This window comes from Urocitellus parryii, chromosome 7 (genome assembly GCF_045843805.1).
Source record: "Urocitellus parryii isolate mUroPar1 chromosome 7, mUroPar1.hap1, whole genome shotgun sequence".
NCBI classification, from domain to species: Eukaryota; Metazoa; Chordata; class Mammalia; order Rodentia; family Sciuridae; genus Urocitellus; species Urocitellus parryii.
The window spans coordinates 178,678,916-178,695,866 of record NC_135537.1 but is presented as its reverse complement, the minus strand read 5'-3'; the positions used below and the strand labels follow the sequence as shown (position 1 = coordinate 178,695,866).

The window sequence follows — 16,951 nt, the reverse complement described above, 5'->3', positions numbered from 1 at the left end:
AATTCTCTCTCTCTCTCTCTCTCTCTCTCTCTCTCTCTCTCCCTCTCTCCCTCTCCTCTCTCACTCTCTCTTAAAAAAAAAAAGAAAGAGTTGTTCACATGTATTATATGCTTTAAGTTATCACATGATAATCCATGCTAGTCCCCTCAAATAATTGGATTCTAAGTAAGTCCCATTCTTTAGGGCCTTCCATGCTGGAAGAGAATAAGAAAGGAAGTACAAGCCACCTGGTTGAGCAGCAAGCCTCAGCGCTGCTGGAGACCCTGCATAGGACCCAGGTGGCTTTACAGGCACATAGAAGAGGATTCAGAAACAAAAGGAAAAGGTAAAACAGCCAAGGAGACCACAATGACCATGCAGAATCCAGTTGGGCCAACACTGTTCCACTGTATATTGGTGGGAATTTCACAGCAGCCACTCCTTAACAGCAGGTCTGGGTGTTACTGGCCTGTGAATCGCCCTCACAGCTTAGCAGACAGCAGGTACAGGCTGTTAGGCAAAGTAGAAGTGATGGTGAGAGGTTTAGCTGTTTGCTATGTATGGAAACAGGTATGGCCACTTCCTACTGGATGGAGAGACCCCTGCGTCCACTTCAGTCTGAGTGTGAGGGTCAAGCTTCTGCTGGTGTCGGAGCAACTGACCATGCCACCAGCCCTCATTTGAGATGTCAGGATAGACTTCCCAGAGGGACCATTCTACTGGTGCTGCAAGGCAGTCAGGCCACAGAGGGAAACGTGAGGAGGTAAAAACAGAAGTGATAGCGTGTGGAAAGGCTTTGTGGCCTGCAGAGCAAACTCTGGAAGAACAGACGGTGTGCTGTGCTGGAAACTTGTGCTGTTCTAGGCCAGAGGGACTGGGCAGGGGTAGATGAGGGTCCATATCACCTGGGCTACCAAGTTTTACCTTGTTAGAACTGGATCCCAGAGCAATGCTAAGCCCTGATCCTGTGTGTGGGTGAACAGGTCCCTTATGCTGCTGCGTGGGTAATGGCAAGCTGGAGATGATCCAGGCCTAGCACGTATTCTGTTAAATGTTAATTCATTTCCTCCCCCTAGCAGCGAGGTGAGCACTATTATAACCTGGTTCTTGGCACAAGTGAGGGAACTACGAGGGCGACGCGAAGGTTTCCATCGGGAACTTCAGCCCGAGCGCTTTGCGGAAGCCATGCGCGCACTGTCCCCGCGCCCGCCAGCGCCCCAGAGCGCAGGACGCGCCGCAGAGGCTGAGTGAGAGCCCCGTTCGCGGTTCAAGGCCAGGCTGCGTCGCCCCCTGGTGGCCGCTCGCGCTCCACCGCAGGCCGGCCCCGGGCACTTCCGGAGGCGGCCCCGGAGGGGGAGGAGTCCGGCGCCGGGGCGGGGCCTCAGGGGCGGGCGCTGGGCGGGCTCCCAAGGTCCGCGTCGGCCTGTGGGAAGATGGCGGCGCCCTGGTGGCGAGCCTCGCTGTGCGGGAGGCGGGCCTGGCGAGGCTTCGGCACCTCGGGTAAGGGTCCTGGGGTCGGGGGCTCTTGACGACCTGGGGCTCGGCCGGGCCGGAGCCCCCGTGACGCCCCGCTCTCCGCCCTCAGCCGCCCTGAGCCGCCGGACGCCCCCGCTGGGGCCGATGCCCAACGCGGACATCGACGTGAGCAACCTGGAGCGGCTGGAGAAGTACCGGAGCTTCGACCGCTACCGACTCCGGGCGGAGCAGGAGGCGCGGGCCCCGCACTGGTGGCGGACCTACTGGGAGTACTTCGGGGACAAGACAGGTGCGGGCCCTGGACCTCCGGGGAGGAGCCGCCGGCGTGCTCCGGGCGAGCCTGTCCTGGGCTTTCAGCCTCCTGATGGGCACCCCAACAAGGGTCAGAGTTCCAGCTTCTACAATAGCCACTCCTAAAATCCTTTCCTGATCGTTCCGGGTTGGGACTCCTCGCCGTGCTCCTAAAGTGCTCCACGTAGCTCTGGCCACTGGGTGCTCTTTTCCCGTCTCCGCAGCTAGCAAGCGCCCTGCAGATCATGCCTGACTTGCCCACCTTTGGATCCTTGCACCCGCACGGTTCCTTGCACGAGGTGTGCGTTGCCTTGCTAAATTAAAGCCCCGGGCCGGGTAACAGGAATCCAGCCTTTAAAGAACTCATTCTTACTGAGCACATCCTTTTTTGGAAGCTTTTATAGAGGCAGTTTTTATGATGCTTACAGGCATACTAGATAGCCTGATTTAAACCGCAGCCCAACCTCTTTCCGATGATGTCCCTAAGCTTCGAGTAAAATGAAACAATTGTGGCTTTGTCACCAAATTTCTATGAGGATTAAAGGATACAGAAATTTTTACACTAATATCATTCCCAATGAGGGCTCAATAAATACATGGTTGCCTATCATGTAAATAGATAAAGGTGATAGATTGAAAGTTCTCCAGGGCTTTACTACTTAAACTGTGTTCTGGGACCAGAACCGCAGGGAAAGTGTGCTGGTGTGGTGGTTCAGGCCTGTAATACCAGTTACTTGGAAGGTTGGGGTAGGAAGATGGGAAGTTGGAGACCAGCCTCCATAATTTAATGAGACCCTGTCTCAAATTTGAAGGAAAAAAAAAATTAAAGGATCAGGATGTGTTAGACTACTTAGGTTCAATACCCAGTCCTCCACCCCCCACCCAGAAAAAGAAAGAAATGCAGGGCCTGAATCAAAATCTGAATTTTAACAAAATTCTGAGGCTATTTATCTCCCCATTAAAGATTTATCTCCCCATTAAAGGTGAGAAGTGCTTCTTTGATCCTTCTGACTTCAGCTGTTCATTCCACTAAGGACACAGGTGCATGTCCATAGCCCAGTGTGAATCCTAACTGTAATTACGACATCTGCCTCAATTTTCCATGACCCAAATGATTCAGTGAGACCTAGTTTAGACATCAGAAAACACAACCTCACCTTATATCTTTTTGTTTAGCGGGGCCCTGTCCAGATCTGGGAAGCAGACCGCACAGTGTGTTTTAGTTTTGTGAACCAAAGAGAAGGACAACAGCAGAGGCTGGAACTACAGAGCAATAGAACTAGGTAGGGGCAGCAGCTTAGCCAAGAGATGTAATCCTGCTTCCTCCAACACACTCCTCCCCAGATCCCAAAGACAAAGTTGACATTGGACTGCCTCCACCCAAGGTCTGCCGGACCCAACAGTTACGCGAACGGAAGCAGGTCCTAAGGGAGCTTCGGGCCAATGTGGAAGAAGAGCGGGCTGCTCGCCTCCGCACAGGTAAGCTCTGACGGGAAGGGTCCTAGGTGGTCCCTGTCCCCACCTTGCATCCAACAGGCCTCACTCCTTCCCAGCCAGCATCCCCCTGGAGGCTGTGCGAGCTGAGTGGGAGAGGACCTGCGGCCCTTACCACAAGCAGCGCCTGGCTGAGTATTACGGCCTCTATCGAGACCTGTTCCACGGTGCCACTTTCGTGCCCTGGGTTCCCCTGCGTGTGGCCTATGCTGTGGGCGAAGAGGACCTGATGCCTGTGTACCATGGCAATGAAGTGACTCCAACTGAGGTACCACGCAGCGTGCCCTTCTCCCAGTCCTGTGTGCACACAGACACATCCCATTGTACCATCACAGCTCCCAGGTGTGGGGTTCTGTGGTTCTGTCTTTTTCATTTTCTGGGAAACACAAAACAGTTACAAAGACAATAATAAAAAACAGGAAAAAGAAGCTCCATCTTTGCACATTCCTGGGACTAGCTACTGTCTAGAGTTTAGTCCCAGGCCTTGTCTCTTGGCACATGGTCCCTTTTGCATTTAGATCTCACGACAGACAACTCTTCAGGGCTCCTTCTGTAAGCATCCTTGTCTACATGCCTCTGAGCAGCTGTCAAGAGGCCTGATTTAGGCCAGAATGGACACTGCCTTCTGCAAGACCCCCCTCAAGCTACAGCCTTCCAGAAAGAAATTGTTTGTAACAACTTATCCTTGGTTGGAGTGGCAGCTCTCCTGTTCTCTCCCTGCCAGGCTGCCCAGTCCCCAGAGGTGACCTATGAAGCAGATGAGGGTTCCATGTGGACACTGCTGCTTACCAATCTGGGTAGGTGTTTGCGGTTTACTGAGCCTCCTTCCTCCCCTTTCTTCCTCCCCTGGGTCAGGGCACTGGGCCAGGACCAGATGGAGAGCTCCAGTATCACCTCCTTCCAGGGGAGGAGAATCAGGACCCTGGTTAGTGAGGTGTGTTTCTATGCAGATGGACACCTGCTGGAGCCAGATGCAGAATACGTCCACTGGCTGCTGTGAGTATCTGGTCGGGAGTGGGAGCGGGTCAGGGAATTGCAGAGAGGCCCTGGGAGCCTGGAAAGAACAGCCCCTGGATTTCAGAATTGGCTTCACCATAGGTTAACCATAGGATTTTGAATTAACCTCCTACCTCTCACCTGTGCCTCCTGAAAGCACAGGGGCCCTTGAAGATGAGTAAGGAAGGAAACAGCAGTGGCCGTCGGCTGGCTCCCACAGCCTCTTCATCTCAGAACCCACAGCCTTTCCTGTAAAACTGGGATGTTGCCACCATGTTTCTTACCTACTCTGAGGGGCACTGTGACTAAGGGGGAAAGAACTGGGAGAGGCCTCTGGCAGTTGTGACATCTCCAAACAGTCTTGAGCCGCTGGGCTTTCCTTCCCCAGGCAATTCAGACGGGGGTGCCCTTCATTTTCTTGGTGGGTCTTGGCTCTGAACACTAGGCCAGGGGGAGGTCAGGCAGACGACCCCAGCTTTGAGACTTCTGGGTAATTAAAGCCAGTTAAGTGGGAGGCTGGTTTCATTCAACTGCAGTTACAGCCTGAGGAGCAGGACCCTCTGGAGAGTTGTACCTGGGCAGGTAAAGTTGCCACCCCAGTGCCAGGCCAGGCCAGCTCTTCCGTGACCAGACCCTCAGGCCTCAGAGAGTCAGCCCAAAGGTGGTGCAGCTTTCCAGCCCGAATGACTAGGGCAGACCCCCTGGCTCCCAGGTCCTGGTAAATGGGTTGCTCGGCCTTGCTGTCATCCTTATGGTCTCTGGAATCCTTGTCCTCAGCCTCTGGGCCCCTCCTGCTCCCTCCACCTATTTGCATTATGTTTGAGGGGGTCACAGAGCTCTGCTAGAGATTGGTCAGGGTCTGTACCCACAGGGAATGACATCAGCCTCTAAGGTTTACATTCTGAAGGTGTTCTTGCCATCTCCTAGTGGCAGTTAATCACTACTTCCCTCCAATCAGAACCAACATCCCAGGCAACAGAGTGACTGAAGGACAGGAGACTTGTCCTTATCTCCCCCCCTTCCCTGCCCGAGGCACCGGCTTCCACCGCTTCGCCTTTCTGCTCTTCAAGCAGGACAAGCCAATCGACTTCTCCGAAGACACCCGCCCTTCACCCTGGTAATTTGTACCCCACACACGTCCCAGACCTCAGACCAGCTTCCCCAAGATGGTGGCTCTTGCTTTGGCCTCATTTGACCTACACCTTGAGACTGGTAGAACAGTACACCAGGCCAACCCTAGGAAGCCTGCCAGATTGCCTATGAGGGGGCAGGGCTCTGGTGCCCTCTCAGATGTTCCCCATCTTACAGCTACCAGCTGGCCCAGAGGACCTTCCACACTTTTGATTTCTACAAGAAACACCAGGAAGCCATGACTCCAGCTGGCTTGGCCTTCTTTCAGTGCCGCTGGGATGACTCTGTCACCCAAACCTTCCACCAGCTTCTGGGTAAGGGGGAGCGGGGTGGGCCTAAGCACATGAACCTTTCCTGTGTGCCTTGGTTGGAGATGGCTCCTGGCAGGCATGCTGCCCCTCAGGTGGGCAGTCCCTGGCAGGAGTCCACCCCTGGGTCCTTCACTTTTCTTGCAGACATGCGGGAGCCCGTGTTTGAGTTTGTGCGGCCGCCCCCTTACCACCCCAAGCAGAAACGCTTCCCGCACCGACAGCCCCTGCGCTACCTGGACCGGTATAGGGACAGTCATGAGCCTACCTATGGCATCTACTGAGGGGTCATAGTGTACCCACTTTGGAGGATCTGCTGGACTGGCAGGAACAGGAAAGACAGCTCCTGTGGTCTGAGCTCTGGGGTTCTGGTCCCTGCCTGAGGCAGCTCCTCTATAGGCCTGTCCCATCAGGCCCAAGGCTGGGAGCAAAGGAGGTTGTCAGGTGGGAATGGAAGGGTGTGAATAAAGATGACTCCTGCTCTTGCTGGTCTGGGTCTGTATTCTAGGAGAAGCCAGAGCCCCCTGGTGGAGCTGTACTGCTTCATGGGTGGAAGAAGGTTTCTTCTCACCTCCACCTTCAGATAGGGTCAGAGCACTATGATCCAGAGGCTTCAGAAGACACAGAAGAAGATATGGGCAGTGGGCCTTGGTTAGTCCCATAAGCTCTTCCCCACCACCCCCACTTTTTTTTTTTTTTTTTCCCAGTGCTGGGGATTGAACCTAGGGCTTTGTGCATGCAAGGCAAGCTCTCTACTAACTGCGCTATATATCCCCAGCCCCTATTTTTTTTTTTTAATTCTTTTTAGTTATGGAGTATGACTTCCCCTTCTTATGGTTATACATGATATCGAGTTACACTGGTCATGTATTCATATACCCATAAACTCTTGAGCTACACCAGCCCTGAGCATCGCTGCCTCTGCATGGTAGCAAACTCCTGCCCCCATACCTGGGATGTAATACCTGACCAGGCAAGGCAGCAACTCATTGCAGAGACCTCTGACCCAATCTCCACTCCAGACCAAGACCCTGGATGGCTCACTGGATGGCTAGGTGTTTCCCCCTCCCTAAAGGTCGTCTTGCAGAAGGTCAAGGGGGGAATCTATCACCTTTTCCAGAAAGAACGGTATCACTGTAGAGGGCATGGTGCTGCATCTCAGGCATGTCAGGCTTGCTTGGTAAAAGGAAGTGTGGCGGCCCCCTTACCACCCTATTGACTTGACCACACAATTGCCCAGGGTGGCCATGGGCAAGTACTCAAGCCCCTTCTACTCTGCTCAGCCACAGGGGAAATGTTTGGGTTACCCAATAAAAATGGGGTACAGGGGCTGGGGTTGTGGCTCAGTGGTAGAGTGCTTGCCTAGCATGTGTGAGGCACTGGGTTCGATTCTCAGCATCACATAAAAAGAAATAAGTTAAAGGTCCATTGACAACTAAAAGGGGGGGGGGGCGTCCAGAATAGCTTGAAGTTCCAGACCAGGAACTCACCCTAACAGGAGGTCATATGAAGCCCGGCAGCTAGAGGGTGACGGTGTCCTCTAAAGGGGCCCTTGGAGAAGGGAAAAAAAAAAAAAAAAAACTTTACTGGTTTCTTAGTTATCAGAAATTTCCATCTAACTGTTTACTTAAAAAAAATAATTACTCATAACCCAGAGAAGGGAGACGCCCCAATCTGGCAAGTGCCTGGGAACACAGTATCAGGAAAAAGTGCATCAGCGCCTCCGCTCAGGAGGGAGCATTTATTGAGCTCTAGCTGTGCCCTGGGGTCCTTATCAGGTCCCACATGTCTAATTTATTTAACTGCCCAAGCTTGCGGGGGGGGGGGGGGTGAAGGAGGGTCTACTCGGATGAGGTTCCTTGATGGTCCCTGGCCCAGAACCTCCAGCCCTGGCTACGCCAAGGAAGTGGGAGGCTGTCGGTCGGAGAAGGACCACGCAAGTGTCTGACCCGCGGTGCCCAGCACCTGCCCTAATGGGTGCGTTGTCTTCCTGGGCAGGGTGCTGGCTCCTCCCGCGGTAGCCACGCCCGCAGCAGTCTAGGTCCCTTTAAGAGACGCCGGCCGGCTTTCCTGCTGCCTCCGCCATGGCCGCGCTGCAGCTGGAGGACAAGCTGACCTGCGCCATCTGCCTGGGGCTCTACCGGGACCCGGCGACTCTGCCCTGCGGCCACAACTTCTGTAGGGCCTGCATCCAGGACTGTTGGCGCCGCTGTCAGAAAGAGTGCCCCGAGTGCCGCCAGCCCTTCCCCGATGGCGCGGAGCTGTGCCGCAACGTGGCGCTCAGCGACCTGCTGGAGTTGCTGCGCCCCGGCGTCGGCGCGGACCCCCGTGCGGACCCCGGCGCTAGGGCGCGCTGCCCGCGCCACGGACGTCCGCTCGAGCTCTTCTGCCGCACCGAGGGCCGCTGCGTGTGCAGCGCCTGCACCGTGCTGGACTGTGACCTCCACGAGCGGGCGCTGCTGGACGCTGAGCGCCGCGAGCGCGAGGTGACGCCCCGGGGCGGGAGGGGCCGGGCCTCGAAACCTCGCAGACGCGCGGCGCTGCGCTCACGGGCTGGGCCGGGCGGCTGAAGCAGAAGGCTGCAGACCCAGACTTAGTTATGGGGTAACCAGCCCTCGCCAGGGCTCACCAGGTCTCCGGAGCTGCTCAGTACAGCCCTCCAGTTGGTTGAATGCAAAGCCAGGGGGTTTGGAGTGGACCCCTACTCCATTCCCGGTCCCTGGTTAAATGTTGTGTGCAGCAGTAAATGCGCAGAACCCCTGCAGTATGACGGGAGGGGGAGCATACTGATCAATAAGTCTTCTGTGGTCTGTGCCCTGGAGAGGCTTAGAATCCACTTAAGGGGTCAAAGTCCCATTAAAACCTAAATATATTGTCTAACACCAGGGCTCACACCTGTAATTCCAGCAACTTGGGAGGCTTATGCAGGAGGATCGCAAGTTCTGCAACTTTGTGAGACCCTCCGAAATTTAGTGAGACCCTTTCTCAGAAATAAAAAGGATAGGGATGTTAGCTTAGTGCTAAAGTGCCTCTGCTTCCATCCCTCCATACAAAAACAAAACAAAAACCCAGCGACACCCTGAACAGCAAGCTGTATTACAGAGAGCGTGTCCTTGCAATAGACAACAAGGCAGCCCTGCTCAAGGGGGCCATAAGGAGAGAGGGGAAGTGGCCTTTAGGTGACCCATGAGGGCTGAAGGAGTGCCAGCCAGGAGGAGAAGGATCTGGAGAAGGGCATCCAGGTGCCAGGCAGCCTGGGCCACAATCAGTGGGTGGGAAAGAACAGGCACTCCTGGAGGCCTTCCAGGTCAGCAGGGGCCAGACCATGAGAGGCAGTGGGGCCTGGTGAGGAGCACACTCTCTGTAGAAACCCGGGTGGGGAACCCTTGCAGGCTTGGAACAGGAGATCAATGAGATCCCACTTCAACTTTGTGAAGATTGATCCCTATTGGGGTGTGGAGTGGGCAGGAGGTGAGACCCAAGTAGGTAGGTCCACAACAGGAATTTAGGGATAAGGAGAAGCTGAAGTCAGGGGAGAAAATCCATGAGTAAAAGTCAGAGTCCCTTGTGGAGGTAGGCAGCTAGGGACTTGGTTTCTGTCTTGAGCAAGTGCTGGGGCTAAAGTGTGCTGAGAAGTGTGAGTGGAGAGCAGAGTTTGGGACTGGGGACACCAGTGGGACAAACCAGGAGAGGGATCATAGGTATCTGTTATGATCTCAAGGAAAGCTGAACAAGAAGGAGAAAGATGGTCCCGGAAAGGAGTGGGGTCTTCTGCTGAGCCCAGGATAGAGGAAGCCCTGCCTGCAATCAAACCAAGCAGGAGCTACCTGGGAGAGTGCTTGGCATGGTGGCAGGGGACAGTAGGTTGCAGGAAGGAGAATGTGATCTGGGGTGCTCCATGCTGCTAGGAAGTAAGAGGATGAAAATGGCTTTCAGGTTGACACCATTAGTGTCTGGTGCCCTTGCCCATAGCCATTTCAGTAGGGAGGATGTTGGAATGAATTATCTGGGGATGGGGCAGACAGAGGGTGTTCTAAGGAGCGGCAGGGTGCTGGTGCATGGCGGCCAGGAGGCCCATTGGACGGGGAGGCAGAGGGTTGCCTACTTGGGGCATGCCAAGGTAGGAAGATGGGGGGACAAATAGGCTGGAACAAGTAAGGGACAGGAGGCGGTGGTCAGAAAATGAATGCCTGGAATAGAGATTTTGGATCTGGGGCTAGGGTTATCATGAGGTCACAGGAGTGAGTGGCTAAGATGGAAAGAAGGCTGTTGGAGGGTGATCCCTGTGGCTGCTGAAGCCACCGAGAATGAGGGTGAGATGTTTCTGCTCATGGCAGCCGCAGGAGACTGAGCTAGGCCCCCGAGTCTGCAGTAGAGACCATGAGACCACTGCTACAAGGAGCAGGGCCAGGGCAGGAGATTCTGCCAAATGGCACATGGTCCAGAGGAGCAGAGTTTAACTGCAAAGGGGAGTGCCATGGGGTGGCTGGAGAGAATACCCAAGGGGTAAGGGGACAGAGGCTTGTCCTTCAGGGAGGGTTGAGTGAGCCAAGAGGGGCTGTCCCCTCACTGTGGACATCCCCAGCGGGTTGTAATGCTGGAGGCAGAAGGTCTGGGCAGAAGCCACAAGTATTAGACTTAGAAAGCTCTGAGAACTGACCAAATTGTCAGCCTCTCTGGGCCCGTTTCCTATCAGTGGATACTGGTCCCACCTCAGAACGGTACTGGGAGGAGCAGAATCGAGTAGTAAGGTTCTTGACCAGGTACAAGGAACCAGTCCTAGCAGTGGCCGGGGAACAGGGACTCCTGGCATCAGCATGGTCTCCTGTTCCCATGAGAACCCATTTTGTTCCTCAAGGGAATCAGAGCAACCAAACAGAGGTCCCCCTCCCACTTGGGCCCATAGGCACCGGAGCACCCACTTGTCAGACAGCTCTGGTACATTGTCAGATGCCCTTTCCCCACGGTTTTCCTGCACCAGCAGGATTGCTCCCATCTGTTGCTTGCGGGTGGAGAAGAGGCTATTGCCCACAGAGGTAGAGGCTCTGCCCCATTTTGCTCACACTTCAAGAGGCAAAAGTGAAGCAGGAACTGGAAGTTGGGTCTTTAACCCAAGGCTTCTGTGCTGCCCGTGCACCATCTGCAACAGTGGAAGCTGAGGCCTTGTCCAGGCCTCCCTGGAGTTTGACCTTGCTCTCCTAGGCTTATGCTGAGGCTGCTGCTGTGTGCTAACCCTCTGGTCACCCCAGATTTGGGCAGCATGCAGAGGGTGCCCAGCTTCTGCTAGTGGTGGTGGTGATAGTCTCAGGGAGATTTCACAGCCAATTCTGGCCCTCTCTTGTTCATCCCCTGGATGAGCACCACAGGCCCAGCTGAGAGCCAAGCTGGAGATCACCCAGCAGCAGGCCACTCAGGCCAAGACCCAGCTCCAGGAGCTGCAGCAACAAAGCAGCCAGATCCAGGTAGGAGGCCTGCCAGTGACCATCCCACTCCATCCTCCCACTGTCCTGTGGACAGCCTCCAGATGGTCCCTGGATATGTGAGCCATCTTGAAAACACCTCCTGGCAGCAGGGAGTAAGGGCCTAGGCAGGATTCTGCCCCAGGGGGAAGAGGTTCTTCGCATCCTATACCTGAACCCAGGTCTGCCTTGGCATGGCTCAGGCCCTGGCCACCCTGATGCTCCTCCTGTGCCCACACAGAACTCAGCCTGCAATCTGATCTCGGTGGTCTCTGGCAAGTTCAGCTGCCTGCTGCAGGCCCTGGAGATACGGAGGGCTGTGGCACTGAGAGGCATCGAGACTGCCAAGACACAGGCACTGACACAGGCCCAGGATGAGGAGCGGCGGCTGCACAGCCACCTGGAGGCCCTGGCTCAATATGGCCGCAGGGTACAGGGTCTCCTGGAGCAAGTGGATGACCAGACCTTCTTGCAGGTACCAGCCTGAGGGCAGTGGACCGGGGCCAGGCTTCCCTGCCCTTGTACCTGGGCTCACTGTGGTTTTCGCTGGGGCTCTCAGGAGTCGCAGCAGCTCTTTGAGCCCCCAGAACCCCTTGGGCCGCTGACCCCTCCACAGTGGGATGAAGACCAGCAGCTGGGTGACCTAAAGGAGTTGCTGAGCCTGCTTTGTGGCCTTCTCCTGGAAGAGGGGCACCCCTCCAGAGTGCCAGCCAAGGCTGCTGACTCGGGCCCTGTGGGTAAGGCTGACCCCAGACCTCCCCCTACCTGTCTGGGCCCAGCTGTTCCTTCCACTAAGAGGCAGAAAAGGCCAGGGGTCTGCCTTGCTGGCCTCCACATCCATTCCCCTAATACTGCTTTGTTCCCTAGAGGCCCCGCGTCCCCTGGCACAGGTCCCAAGCACACGCATGCTGTGTCCGCTGAGGAGAGAACTCTGGCAGAGTAAGGAGGCCAAAGGCCTGTCTGTGTGTACTGTGCATGCATGTCTGTGCATACGTGTGAGCGTGTCAGCAGGCGCCTGCTGTGACTGTCCTGTGTGGGTCATCTGTCCTCCGGTCCTTCCCGTGCATACCTATTGCAGGATACACACCGCGTCCACATCCACCCTGCAGCAGGTGCAACCAGCATAGTGTTAAAGGACAGATTCTGATCACATAGACATTAATCTATCATGATTATCTCACTTGATACCCAGTTAGCTTATCTGTGAGCCTCAGTTTTCTCACTTATGAAATGGAGCTCATAGACGATTCCACCTCCAAAGAAGCAGTAAGGATTAAATGTTGCAAAGACACCCAGTGCTCAGCCTGGCAGACACCCCCTGCCCATGGGGATAGGATGGCACCTTTACCTACTTCTGTCCATCTCTCCCCAACAGATTATCGCAATCTCACCTTTGACCCAGATAGTGCCAATCGCTACTTCCTCCTGTCCCACCAGAACCAGCAGGTGAAGCACCATCGCCAGCCCCAGGGCCCAGCCCGGCCAGGGAACTTTGAGCTCTGGCAGGTGCAGTGTTCCCAGAGCTTCCAGGCTGGACGGCACTACTGGGAGGTGCGTACTTCTGGCCACTCAGTGACCCTGGGCGTCGCCTACCCAGAACTGATGCGACGCAAGCAGGGAACCCACACAGACAACATCGGCCGTGGACCCTCGTCCTGGGGCCTCTGTGTACAGGAAGACAGCGTCCAGGCCTGGCACAAGGGAGAGGTCCAGCGCCTCCCCAGCTTGTCTGGGCGGCTGGTGGGCATGGATTTGGACCTGACCTCAGGCTGCCTTGCTTTCTACAGCCTGGAGCCGCAGACTAAGCTCCTGCACACCTTCCATGCCCTCTTCAACCAGCCCCTTTGCCCCGTTTTCTGGCTCCTGGAGGGGAGGACCCTCACCCTGTGCCATCAGCCTGGAGCCGAGCTCCCTCCAGGGTCCCAGGAAAAGAGCTCAGGTCTCAGCTGAGGAAGGCACAGGATGGAACTCTTGGCTATGGACAGGTACCTCTGTGCCTCATATGCCCAGGTGCAGGCCAGCCTCTGACCTGGGGACCTGAGGCCAGAGTCTAAAACAACAAGGCGTTGGCCTCTGTTGAGTCAGAGGGAGGCAATGGGGAGCCCCAACTGAGTTTCCTTTTCTAGCTACTTTGAAGGGAACAGGGGCCAGAAGGGGGTGAAATAGGAGACCCTATCCCCGAGCAGAAGCTAGTTCTTAGCATTACCTGGGCCTCGCACACTAGAGCAGCGCCCGTGTAGCCTTCCAGGAGAGCATGTGGGACCAAACAAGATCTCTCAGCCCTAGTTTACCCGCCAGGAGACCATCAGATGGAAGGATCGGTCAGCACGTGGGCAAGTGAGCCACAAATGACTCCAAGAAACATTCTAATGGCTCAAATTTATTTTCCCATTACTGAACATTTAAATTGTTTTATTTTTGGCTATAAAAGTATTGCAGATGAATACTTTTAGCAGGAATTTTTGGCCATATTTATGGTTAGGCTAAATTCCTAAAGTAGACTTATTTGTCATTAACACAGTGAGCATTCATTCACTTATTTATTTATTTTTTGTTCCCAGGGACACTTTAACCACTGGGTATGTCACATCCCCAGCCCTTTTTATTTTGAGAGTCCCACTAAATTGCTTAGGGACTCGCTAAGTTGCCGAGACTGGCTCTGAAACCTGTGTTCCTCCTGCCTTAGCCTCCTGAACTGCTGGGATTACAGGTGTGCACCACTGCACCCGGCTCAGGTAATGAGCATTTGAATTTTTTTTATGGGCAAGGCTGCAGTGAAGCAGCCTTGAGCCACATGACTGCCCCCCACCGTCACTGGCCAGCCAGGTGATTTAGGCAAGTTGGCATGACAGGTACTCCAACTCTCATTAACCCAACCTGTGGGTTATGGGAATCAGATGTATGGTGGGTGTAGGTGTTGGCAAGTGTGAACTCCTTTTGATTCAGTGTGGTTTTTGCTATTCCAGAACATGTTTCCATGAAAATGTTTGTTATTTGTGCTCATTCCCAAAAAGGGGATGCTAGACCGTTTGGCAGTCTTTGCTTGTTTGGGGGACATTTTTTGTTTCTCTGGGCTGGGGATGGATGGAACCCCAGACCTTGTGCATGCTAGGCAAATGCTCTACCACTGAGCCACATACTCAGCCCAATGTAATTTTTTTTTTTTTTTACTTGAAATGTTCTACTTTCCTGGTCTGGGTGGTGTTTACAAGGATGTTTGCTTTTTTAATTTTTTAAAACCCTTTGCTGTGTTTTATATATTCATAAATAAACATTTCACAATAAATGTTTTGGGTTTTTTTTGGGGGGTGCATAATGGGGATTGAACCCAGGGACACTTTACCACTGACAGCCACATCCCCAGTCCTTTAATTTTTTTTTTTTTTTTTTTTAATTTTGAGACAGGGTCTTGTTAAGTTGCTAAGGCTGGCCTTGAATTATCCTGCTTCAGCCTCCTGAGTTGCTGAGATTACATGAGATTACAGGTGTGTGCCTGGCACAATAAGGATTTATTTTGGTACTGAGGATGAAATCTAGGGGCACTTAACCACTGAGCCACACAAGCCACCTTTCGTATGCAAGGTGGACCTGAAACAGAATTGAATTTCAAATAAGCCAGTCCCAAGAGACTAACGGCCACATGTTCTCTCTGATAGGTGGATGCTAATACATAATAAGAAGTCTTATGGTTTTGATATTAGGTGTCCGCCAAAAGCTCGTGTGTGAGACAATGTAAGAAGGTTTAGAGGAGAAATGATTGGATTATGGGAGTTTTAACTCAGTCAATTAATTAATCTGGATGGGACTACCTGAGTGGCAACTGCAGGTGAGTAGGGTGTGGACGGAAGAGGTGGACGCCTGGGAGAGTCCCTTTGAGAGTCTCTCTGTGCTCCTGATCACCAAGTGAGTGGCTTCCCTCTACCTGACCTTGAGCCCCAAGGAATGGCACCTGCTGTCTATGGATTGAGACCTCTGAAACCTTGAGCCCTGTAATGAGCTTTTAATCTACAGTTGTGCTGGTTGGGTCTTTTAGTCACAGCTAAGGAAGAGCTAACTAAAATAGCAGGGAAGGAAGACGAAGTGGATGAAGGGAAGGGAGGGGATGGGAGTGGGAAAGTCAGGAGAAGGAATCAGATGTCACATTCCCATGTTCACGTATGAATCAATACACGACCACGTACAGCCACAAGAATGGGAAGCTCTACTCCATGAATGTGAGGTATGTCAAAATACACCCTACTGTCACGTGTAACAAAGAAGAACAACAACAAAAAAGAAATGAATTTCATATTTACACTTGGGCCCTCTTCCCAAAATATATACATGAGAATATTCTAAAATCCGAAACACTTTATTTGCATCTCTTTTGCCGCAGTCCGGCTGCAGCAAAATAACGGGGTGGGGGGGGGTGACAAGCAACTTGTGTAGATTGGTACAGCAGGAGTGGGAGCCGTTTATCGTTTATAGTAGGACAGGAGGGGTATTTATACATTCCACACAGCTGATCTAATTAGCATAAACTAGATACAGCAGTCAGCCAATAAGGAATCTCCACACTGAATGGCTCGCTGGCGTCACTTCACAAACCACTCCCTCTGGCAAAATGCCAGGCGCCATCCTGACTTGTTTACAGGACTGGGCTGTGGCTCAGTGGTAGAGCGCTTACCCGGCATGTGTGTGTGTGAGGCACTGGGTTCGATGCTCAGCACCACACATAAGTAAATAAAATAAAGGTCCATGGACAACTAACTAATATATATATATATATATATGAAAGAAAGAAAAGAAGATCTTCCTCCCGCATCATGACCATTCCCTGGCCACTGCAAACTCCACCCTGGTATCCCTGCTCCCCACCTTGAGGCCGGCTGGATGTCCAAGAGCAGGGCTGGGCCTCTGATGACTGCCACCTGAGAAGGACCTTCCAACAAGAATCACAAGGTGGGGAGCTCTCAAACATGGGGAGGGGGTCCTGACACCAAGCAGCCAGCAGAAGACCCAGCAGGCCCTTGCTTAACAGCTATGGACTCCTGCAGGAATGAAAGGCCCAGGGAGGTGCAAGCAGGGTCAGTGAGGCCAGTGGGTCATCAAAAGCTGCAGCAGAAATGGCCAGTCTGCTAAGCCCACTGAGGGAGACAGAGGAAGGAAGAATGGCCCCTTTCTGCTTCCAAAGTGGGAGATATTTTTGGTCACCTATTCTTCTATGGATGTCCCTTCTGATCATCTTGTTAGTCCTTTCTGGTCAGTCCCGTGGGCATGCCTATGTTGCAAATATTAACCTATTTTTCTGAGTGTGGTGGCACACACCTGTAATCCCAGTAGCTCAGGAGGCTGAGGCAGGAGGATCTGTAGTTCAAAGCCAGCCTCAACAAAAGCAAGGCACTAAGCAACTCAGTGAGACCCTGCCTCTAAATAAAATGCAAAATAGGGCTGGGGATGTGGCTCAGTGGTGGAGTGCCCCTGGGTTCAATCCCTGGTACCATATATATTAACCTCTTTGTTTGCATGTGACAAGATTTTTATGCCACTTTAATAAAGGGTCATATATAGCAGTGCTTCACCCCCATCCCCTGCTAGCCTGGTAGTGGGAATTGATCGAGGGCCACACATTCTACCCCTTTTTTACTTTTATTCTGAGTCAGGGTATAGTTAAGCGGCTGAGTCTGGCCTTGAATTTGGGAGACTCCTACCTCAGCCTCCTGTTGCAGCTAGGATTATAAGTAAGTGCCACCACACCTGGTTTAGAACAGAGCTTCTTAACTAGGTGTAGGGGCGAGCCCTTAATTTCCCCGGAAAACTTCCAACCAAATTCACTCC

General features: G+C 53.4%; 2 protein-coding genes across 3 annotated transcripts; both read left to right on the top strand.

The window, feature by feature from the left end:
* The first annotated feature begins 1,366 nt into the window (after positions 1 to 1,366).
* Mrpl38 (mitochondrial ribosomal protein L38) lies at positions 1,367 to 6,161 on the top strand. Its single transcript, XM_026404799.2, has 9 exons — positions 1,367 to 1,479; positions 1,565 to 1,744; positions 3,091 to 3,225; positions 3,300 to 3,508; positions 3,965 to 4,037; positions 4,191 to 4,236; positions 5,195 to 5,353; positions 5,545 to 5,681; positions 5,823 to 6,161. Exons 1-9 carry the CDS (start codon positions 1,413 to 1,415, stop codon positions 5,957 to 5,959), a joined length of 1,143 nt encoding a protein of 380 aa, XP_026260584.1. The 5' UTR covers positions 1,367 to 1,412; the 3' UTR covers positions 5,960 to 6,161.
* A 1,188-nt stretch (positions 6,162 to 7,349) lies between these two features.
* Trim65 (tripartite motif containing 65) lies at positions 7,350 to 13,690 on the top strand. Of its 2 annotated transcripts, XM_026404839.2 has the most exons (6): positions 7,350 to 8,161; positions 11,042 to 11,137; positions 11,376 to 11,609; positions 11,694 to 11,871; positions 12,002 to 12,073; positions 12,510 to 13,690. In XM_026404839.2, the coding sequence occupies exons 1-6, from the start codon at positions 7,760 to 7,762 to the stop codon at positions 13,082 to 13,084; spliced, it is 1,557 nt and encodes a 518-aa protein (XP_026260624.1). In that variant the 5' UTR covers positions 7,350 to 7,759; the 3' UTR covers positions 13,085 to 13,690. The 2 variants fall into 2 exon arrangements, with proteins under 2 accessions (XP_026260624.1, XP_026260626.1); XM_026404841.2 differs by lacking the exon at positions 11,042 to 11,137.
* Positions 13,691 to 16,951: the final 3,261 nt, after the last annotated feature.

Bases quoted from the DNA above. Each gene is read 5' to 3' on its own strand.
- Mrpl38 (XM_026404799.2), top strand. From the start codon at position 1,413: ATGGCGGCGCCCTGGTGGCGAGCCTCGCTGTGCGGGAGGCGGGCCTGG. The intron at 4,038-4,190 runs GTAGGTGTTTGC...GTTTCTATGCAG, and splicing joins ACTGCTGCTTACCAATCTGG to ATGGACACCTGCTGGAGCCA. The intron at 4,237-5,194 runs GTGAGTATCTGG...CCCTCCAATCAG, and splicing joins GAATACGTCCACTGGCTGCT to AACCAACATCCCAGGCAACA.
- Trim65 (XM_026404839.2), top strand. From the start codon at position 7,760: ATGGCCGCGCTGCAGCTGGAGGACAAGCTGACCTGCGCCATCTGCCTG. The intron at 11,872-12,001 runs GTAAGGCTGACC...TTTGTTCCCTAG, and splicing joins TGCTGACTCGGGCCCTGTGG to AGGCCCCGCGTCCCCTGGCA. The intron at 12,074-12,509 runs GTAAGGAGGCCA...TCTCCCCAACAG, and splicing joins GAGGAGAGAACTCTGGCAGA to ATTATCGCAATCTCACCTTT.